The sequence below is a fragment of the Mycteria americana genome, chromosome 2 (genome assembly GCF_035582795.1).
Source record: "Mycteria americana isolate JAX WOST 10 ecotype Jacksonville Zoo and Gardens chromosome 2, USCA_MyAme_1.0, whole genome shotgun sequence".
Taxonomy (NCBI): Eukaryota; Metazoa; Chordata; class Aves; order Ciconiiformes; family Ciconiidae; genus Mycteria; species Mycteria americana.
In genome coordinates this window covers 72,403,471-72,412,361 of record NC_134366.1, presented here as the reverse complement: position 1 = coordinate 72,412,361, position 8,891 = coordinate 72,403,471, and the positions used below count along the sequence as shown (strand labels likewise).

Genomic DNA, 8,891 nt, shown 5'->3' with positions numbered 1-8,891 from the left:
CCCTCCCTTGCCTCGGGGAGTTCAGGACCTAAGAGATATGTGCAATGGGTTCTCCTTCGCTGCAGAAGGATGGGATTAGTATTCTAGTTAGGGATCAATGATAAGCAATAGCTGATGTTAAGAAACTCTAATTCACCTCTATCCCATTTTCCTTCTAGAGGAATGTTTACCTCTCTCAAACCTCACATAAATGGCTCAAAAGACTGAAGTAGCTGTCATTTTATTACCACCATCCCAAAGCTCCAGCTGACTACAGCCCATTATCAGTATATTGGGGGGCAAAACTAGTTTCACTTTAGGCTTAAAACAGGAATAGGAAATTTGCCTAAGAACTCAAATTATTTCAAGAACATCAGAACTGTCTAAGGAAAGTTTAAATTCAGCACAGAGAACATACACATGCGCTCACTCTCTGTTAAGTTCACACAGTTAAGTTCCTTGCATGTCTGCGTGCTTCTGTTTGCCCACAAGAGACCAAGAAAGAAAAGGAAAATTAGCATCATATAAGAAAACACAGCTGACAGCACAAAACAGATGCTTGAACAGTACCTCTATCTGATGCATCTGACCAAGGGAGACTGCTAAGACACTGTTTACCTAAAAGGACGCAGTTAAAAATGTACTTACAAAACAAGAATAACCTTTTTTCCCCTCCCCAAAAAGACAATCCTCTGCAATTAGACTGTTCACATTTTGCTTGAATTTCTCAGCAATCTACTCAGTTAATATGAAAGGTTGAACCATAGGACAGAGAATTTGGATGTGCATCTCAGCAGATTTGCCAAGGTAAATTTTGTTTCATACTGCAGTAGCATTTTGGTTAAGAAAATTAAAAACAAGCCGATGACCTGTTCACAACATGGCAGTTTCATGCTACGTATACACTGTGTTGAGTACTGAACCCGTTTAATGCCTCAGGCAGCAATGGTAAGGAAGTTTTTTTCCAAAATACACTTCTTATTTAAAATGCAAACAAAGGCAGTCCTTTGACATAGCTGGACAATCTCTGCTTGTGCATGCATCAGCATGTATAAATGTAAAACCAAGATACAAATGAAAATCCAATGCTTACATCAAGGCTATGAGGCACTCTCAGTATCAGCACACCATCTGCCTTCAAAGAGAGGCAGTATCTTATCAGTGCCAAACTGAATTTATTCTTTATTTTCAGTGGATTCTGAGCCATACATGACCAGCTGTATCTGGTCTCCTCTGCTCTTCAGTGCAGATGAGACTGTTGGGAATATCCCCATCCCTATTTCACAAAGAAGCTTCCAGCACTCTTTCTGTATATGAAGGAAAACAGTGTACGGAAGTAAACGTGGGGACTGAGACCCTGCTTCAAACCCATCATAACCCAAAGCAGAAGGCTAGCATCAGAATTCTACCATTGTGTTTGCCCCTTAACACCTAATTTTCTGACCCTTTCATTCCAGGTATGACCTGACACTCTGCAGGAAAGCAAAGGTTCTAGAAATAAAAATGATACTGAGTCAAGATACAAGGCTTGCTATAGTCTCTCCTAAATTCCTGACAAAATCATGCTTGACCAAGTGACACAAACATGTGATAACACAAATTCACAGAGCTAGAAACTATTATTTTCAACTTCTGGGCAAGTTTCATATTAAAAGCAAGCCTCATCTTATGTAAGAGGAATGACTTCTCCTTCCAAGGAGGTGGAAGAATCAAACTAGTAGAATTAGAAGCAGCTCAAAAATTTAAACTATATTCAACTTCCAAAACATAACTAAAATACTGTTAGCAATGAAGATGTCAAAGCATCATCTAGAGAACAGAATTTAGTAAGCAACTTCCACTTTCTATGGCCTTATGCAATAAGAAATTCACCTAATGTTTCTTATTTGTTAGAGTGAGAAATACTTAGCCAAATCATGCATACGTTCTCATGGCACATGAACTTACCACCAATCCAAAGATCTGAGCCCACAGCATGTGTGTGGGAGTGGTAATAGCCCTGGAAATTCTGCAGCATTGAGGAAAGCAGGTTTATGATTCCTGTAGTTGTTTTACTAGAAAATCAGTCTTTAGTTGTTGTTTTGTTTTGTTTTTTTTAAAAAAAAAAAGTCTGAATTTTAATTCCTTGAAAGAACAACCTCCTAGGCTTCAGCACCAGCTTTAAAAACGTAAAATAAACCCAAAAGACACAAGTGACTGAATTCACAAAACTGAAGGATGCTGCTGACTGCACTGACATGTCCTAAAAGATAAGTTTATAGATAAAGGCACACTGGATACAGTATTTAGCAGAAGCATTAATGGCAGTGTGGCCAATACAAAGTTGTAGTTGCTTATGCAACTTTTTCTTTTTTTTTTTTTTTTAAATGCATGTTTCCAAGAGCATAATTCCTGCTGGAACATTTTGGGAATTTGTGCAGAATGGATTAAGCCCAACATTTTGATTTAAAAAGGAAAAAAAATTAATATTTTGAGTGGGCCTTAACTTTCTTCAGGAATGCTTTAAAGTAAATGTTGCATTATTATGTTAACACATCTGGAGCAGAAATTGAAAGACATCAAAAGCTGACCTTGCTTTTATTGACCAAGTTATTTAAAAAAATATATACACACACTCAAGAAGGGTGACAAAGTAGATTTGTTTCAATAAATAGCCTAAAACCCCCATACACATAGACTTAAAACTTGGCTTCTGAAGCAAGCAAATCATACCATTTATACTGCATCTTGCTGGTGGGTATGGGAAAAACATGGAAAACACTTGCATTAGCCCTTTTTAGCTCTTCACAGCCTCTCCCACCACTAAGACTCCTGCGGCCATACTCAGCTCTCCAGAGAAATGCAGGGCTGGGGACAGGATAAATGCTCCTCAGTGCAGCATTAGTAGCCTTAGGGATTGTTGCTGGCTGCATTTGAGAATCAAAGGTATGAACCCAGTTATGAGCATGCCATGTTGCTGCAACTTTTGACTACCGATTCCTTCCAACTTTTCCTCCTACCAGTTCTTCCAACTTTTGCCCAACTCCACTGAGAAGCACGGAAGCCACAGTGTTCAACCCAACTACTCTGTTGTGTCAGACTTCTATGGAAGGATGGAGAAAGCCCCAGAATTCTCCACCAAATTATTCCTCATGATGGAGGTCGGCTATGTCCGCTTCCTGACCCTTCTCATCTGCTCCCCTTGATCTCTATACTGCTCCACCCTTCTCTGTTAATGGATTCTCCACCACCAGATTTTAAAAAAAAAAAAAAAAAAAAGTTAAAAAAAACCCTGCCCAAAATGCTCCCAGAGGAACGTTTTCTCCATAAGAACACATCATTTCTCCAGCTCACCCCAAGACTCCAGTATGTCAGTAAAGGACCACCAGGAAAGGCTTGACTTCATGGCCAGACAGTACAACTGACACAGATGTCCCCACAAGTGAGGCTTATGTTTAAAAGCCAAGTCTTCATTTTGGGATTTCAGGAATAGTATTGGGGGCATGGCTTTAAAGCCTAACAAGCACGCTATAAAGAAATTATCCAGATTGAAAACAAGAACATCAGAACTCCAACATACCTACCCTTCCCAAACACCTAAAGGGATCTCTTTAGACCAACACATCTAGTCACTGAATAGCCACAGAGGAAAAGTAAAACAATCTAATATTCGAGCTAAAACCTTCCTCAGTACCAATTCTCATGACAATGAAGGTAGGTGTTGAAACCCCTGCTCCACACAGGGTATTTTGCCACAGGCATTTCACTACACAAATGCCTGGCACATTCTTTAACTGAGCACTGAGGCTGTCAGATGATAACTCATCTCAGCTGAGGGTTAAGTCTTAAAAGGTCCAGAGCTCCTTAAAAGTGCTCTCTAAGCAAAAGGTTGTTTGGGATGCTCAAAATGCTTCTGAAGGCACATCACACTGAGTCCTTCCTGCCTTTCTGCTACTGTTTCCTGGCTGACGTGGCAGACTCCAGAGAGCAAAAGCACCTTCATCATTACAGAAGCAACCTAAGGCTGGACTTCCCTGCAGGCACTATACTTTCTATGTAAATACAGGGAACATTGCATCCTACGGGACACAGATCTATCACATTACAGCTGATTAAGTGCAACTGCTAATTGTAAACTTCCTCTGAAAACAAAGACATTTCCATCTGATGAGTACTACCATAGAAAAGGAAGTCACAAAGCACAGTCAGAGATAAATACTATGCACTAAAACCGCTCTCTCTTTGTGTTCCCAACCTAAACTGAAAATGAAGATGGAGCCTGTGGTCACATATTGCTCTCTATAGTTGTAAGGGAATTTATCTATATTGGCTGTCGCTGTTTTAGGTCAGCATCATAATCACACTGCTTCTCCAAGAGAAAGACAGGAGCACAGGACAAGAATCTGTATGCATCTCAATTACCGTTGTTAGTAGCGTAACAGCCCTGCTTAGTTTTGTAGCAGCGATACAGGAAAAAAGGCCTTCTGAAGTTCAGACAAAGATTCAGCATGGAACATGCAAGAAATAAGATGTACTTTTCCTTGTTCCTATAATGGTGACAAGAGGAGTCAGCTGACCATCTAATCCTTCTGCCTTCCTTCCCCTAACCGTGCTAGAAATTTACCCTTTCATCTGCAATTAGTTGATATTTTAGGAAGCTTTCGGTTCTGGAAAAACAGAGGTGGGCCAACGTGTTTCAGATGTGCTGGACCAGTGTGTTCTGTGCTTTTACCCTCATTCAGTTATCTGTCTTTGGAGCTGTAGCTGAAGGAAACTCCATTTCTGATGGATCCATTCATGAGGGTTTTAGGATTCTCTCTTTCAATCTTTTCTCTGCTGAAGATAGTGTCCTGATCACTGTCAAACTCTGACTCAGAGACCATCAGACTGGAGTTGTGTTCTGTACTTCTGTGTTTTATACCTGACAATAAAAAAGCAAAACAAGCTCATTAGAAAGGTTTCACTTTTTAGTAACAACTAACCATCCTCCCCTCTGCTGTGATATGAAAGATAAGTGAAAACATTCTCTGCAATCCAGCATAACAGCATGCACCACTGCCACCACCGATATAAAAACTGGCCTAGGAGGTATCATACACTGTCGGGCAGATACTCTTCTGACTTCACTGCAGGCCCATCAGTTTATGGCTCTGAAATGTGAATATATACATTTAAATTTGAAACAATTAAATGATCTTAGTACATAGCTAATGCACTTTTAATAGCTTGAATCTGGAAATTAGTCTGTCCGCTCAACTATCTGATTAACACAAGTGGCAAGGAAAGGTCATGGTTTCTACAGAAATGTTATGTCTGTCTTTCTGGGACAGCAATTTCTCAGGATGATTTTACTTCGCTGGATTCCAGTATTTCCCCTAGTAAAAACTGAAAGTCTGCTAAATCAAAGTATATGTGAACAGAGGGTAGCAGCTGAAGTCTATTGATGTTTAACAGGGCACTTACGGGCCAGGAGGGAACTGCTGTGCAGCAATAAAACCTGCTCCAAATTAAAGTGTGTGTAGGGGAGGAGGGGTTACATGGAGAAGTCTGTGGGATGATTAGATGTTCTAAATTAAGATTAACGAAGAAGCTCAGAGCAGTGGCTGAGCCCCAGGCCTCATGAAAGAAATGAAGTGATTCTCCCCCAGCCATTTCATTGTCTATGCTTGCCTCTGCCATTCCCAAACTTGTAGGTCAGCTTCTGGGCTCCTCCCGACTGCAGGTGTCAATTCAAATAGGTTGACTGTAAGCTTGGTGGATGAGTTTCCAGCTGAAACAGATTGCGCTTACCGTATTTGGGTCGTAGCTCCATTCTCTCCTGCTCATCTATGTTATCTAGGATGGTATATTTTGTTTTCTTTCTTATCTTCGTCCTCTTTCTGCTAAAAAGAAAGTTACCACGAAGACATTTAGTTCTCAGGTACGCACATGATCTGCTCCCTCTCCCTTTTCATACAGATAGCTACATACCCCAATATACAGAACCTCATTGTACTTTCTCACCTCCACTTAAAAAGAGTTGTTCCAGTTCATAGCTGTATAAAGCAGCTGTAAAATCTGGACCAGAGGGCATAATTTATTTTCTCTCTGACACACAAAGATGAAGAAAGCAAGAAAGATTGACTTGCTTTGCTAGGCCACAGGGGTTCAATTTGTTCAATTTCAACATAGTAACTAAATAAGAGGTAGACATATATTCATTTATTTCCAAATAAAATTTCTGTAAGAATTGGTTAGTCCCCAATTTATTTATTTTTTTTAACTGAGAGAATGTAAGTGGTGCTTGTCTGGTTATGCTTACAGAGAAGACCAGACAAAAATGGAGATTGGCTCCCTCATATATATGCAGGGACAAAGCCCTGCTGGTCTGTAGGCAAATCCCCACCTGTTCTTTCTTCATTTAAATCCTTCCCCAGCATCTACTTCCACAATGCTGCAACCATCATCATCTCTATGTTAAGTTTCAGCTATTTGCAGGAGTTACTCATTGCTCATTAATACAGATGGAAAAGTCCTGGAGCTAGAGGAACAGACAGAACTGTTTGCTGTATTGGACTGAGAGGGAATGAACAAAGGATTTCAGGGTAGAAATAAGGGCATTCACGCATGAAATCAAGGGGGCATCTCCTACAAGATGCTGTCACACCTCAGGCATTTTTCTGGCCCTCTTTCTCATAAATTTGGAGGGGGATGGGTGGGTGGGACATGCCCTTTGTCAAGGCAAGGTCTGGAGAAGCACTGCCACCCAGACTGCACGGTTCACAGTGGAGAAGCCACCTACCGCTCAGCCGACATTTCAGCAACAGCCAGCCACTCGGCATTCCCTCTAGTGTCTTCTAAAAAATGCAGTTCATTTGGCACAGCAATAAAGCCTTTAAAACCCCCAAAACTCCAGCCAAATCTTGGACTACAGTGTATCTTTTTCCTGTAGTTTCCACAAGGCAAAGGGCATCTCTTGCCATTCTGTCCTGTGCAGCATGTCCCTCCTCTTTTTTACACGTATCTGTATCAACCCGCCTTCACTCTCTGGCACAAGCCACATGAGGACAAAGGACAGAAGCAGCTGAATGCCATAAACAATCCCTTTCTCATCAAATCCACACAAGCCTGTGAGGCTCCACCCCACACTGTGGGGGTGGAGTGAGACACACTTCTATTTAAACCTTTCTACTAACAGCACTGTTCCTTCAACCATAAAAAGGAAATCAGTATCAACTCCCGCGCATTTCAAACAGCATCCTTTACATACTGCCAAGACACCCTAGAAAAAGCTGAAAATCCAGAAAGATTTTGATGGTGCTTCATTTTTGCTAAGACATGAACAAGCTATCTGTTTGCTGGGCTTTTTGAGCAGCAGCAAAAACACTTGCTCTAGTGACAGAACTTGCAGGGACTTGTCACTTGGAAGAGAATTTCTTACCGGCTCACTAGGAAAGACTGGAGGGGGGGGCAGAGAGGGAAATAACATACAGTAGTAGGCAAAACTGTTTAAGGGAAGAGGAAGCAAGAAGTTTGCGTGACTGAGATCACTGGAGTACTCCTTGCCTGTCAGCCAGATGCAGCCCACCTGTCCACCCTTCCTGTCCAAGGGAGACACCAGGTTGGAGCAGCTCCCTTCCCATGGCCTAGAACACTCTGATGTTAGTGACCTTCAGGGCGTGCCTCTTTTTTCTTAGCATGGAGTATCTGGAGGACTCAGTGGGAGACCATGAAGATCTGCAGTATACTCTCAGCATTTTAACATAAATTATCTCTTAATATGAAGGATACTCTAATATTGGCTTTTTGATTTTCGAAATGCAGAAGAGCAGAGCCACAAATGGATACTTCTGTTTTCAATGAAAGTGTGTCTATACAGAAATAGCTACAGGAAGCTCCTCACATGTCTGAAAAGAGTTCAGTGGTTTAGTGCTAAGGACTGGACTAAAATGTGGCAGTTGTGTGCAGTTTTTGCATATACCCCATTCAAAAAGAAAGGCAAATCACGTACCTTTTGCAGCAGCAGATGCAGAACCAGGCAAGGCCTACTATGACCACAATCAAAATAAAAACAGATACAGTCACATAGAGTATACTCCACTCTGAAAAAAGAAACACAACAGTGCTTTGTAAAGTAATACGAATAGGATAATTTCTAATACAACTCTATTAAAATAACCAATCACGAGGAATGGGGAGTGGCAACAGGAACTCAGGAGAACTTAGCACCTTCATATTCTCAGAAGAATCCCTAAAAATTCTTAAGCTTCCAGATTGAAAGTGCACGTTTGAAAATTTTCTTCCACTCCAATACCTTTTACCATCCCAAGATACCCGAAGTCTATGTGGGAACTGAAAGTCAAAGAGGGCATGGTTACCACCTCAGTTGTCATTCTCTAACTGAAATAAACATAGGCATACTCTGGGTCTGGCATTTTAGTAGTGCTTTAAGAGAACAGCTGATTAGAGATAGATCCTTCTACCTGCACGCTTACATTTGTAAATCCAGGAAAACATGAGAAGGATACAGAGAGACGTGCAATAATGCAAACTCCAACATGTGCATACTCACTATTTCAGTGTTATTATTACACTATGGAACAACACAGCCATTAGGGCAGGGCTGCAGGAGGTCCCAGCCTCAGGCTTAAAACCTGCTGTCCCATTTTGGTTGGTCAATTACTCTTCGCTCACTTAACAGACAGACACATGGCCCATGGTTACTTAATGGCTTGTAGCAAGCTCCTTATAAATTTCTACAGATTTACTTGAAGACTAGTGCATTGCTGAGCAAATGTCTCCAAGCCTGCACAGTACTAAGAGTTGAGCTTTATTTCAACTTAAGTAGAAGACCAATTTAGTTAAATTAAAACTATTAAGTATTTGAAATAGAGAGGCTTAGCTGATACGTTAGGTATGTCACAGAATATAGACATGATTAAGCTGGTGAAACT

The 8,891-nt window shown here is 41.0% G+C and overlaps 1 protein-coding gene across 7 annotated transcripts in view; it reads right to left on the bottom strand.

Moving 5' to 3' along the window:
• Positions 1-2,084: 2,084 nt before the first annotated feature.
• The window catches only part of KIAA0319 (KIAA0319 ortholog), a 61,718-nt gene continuing 54,911 nt past the window's right edge, over positions 2,085-8,891 (bottom strand). For 3 of the 7 annotated variants that reach the window (XM_075493728.1, XM_075493730.1, XM_075493733.1), the window contains 3 exons: positions 7,949-8,039; positions 5,749-5,840; positions 2,085-4,879 (listed from right to left, as the gene is read on the bottom strand). In XM_075493728.1, the coding sequence (XP_075349843.1) occupies positions 4,701-4,879; positions 5,749-5,840; positions 7,949-8,039 (362 nt within the window). In that variant the 3' untranslated portion in view covers positions 2,085-4,700. Of the gene's footprint in view, positions 4,880-5,748; positions 5,841-6,343; positions 6,479-7,948; positions 8,040-8,248; positions 8,290-8,891 lie in introns of those variants that run through there. The other 4 variants (XM_075493729.1, XM_075493731.1, XR_012774319.1 and 1 more) reach the window with 3 other exon arrangements.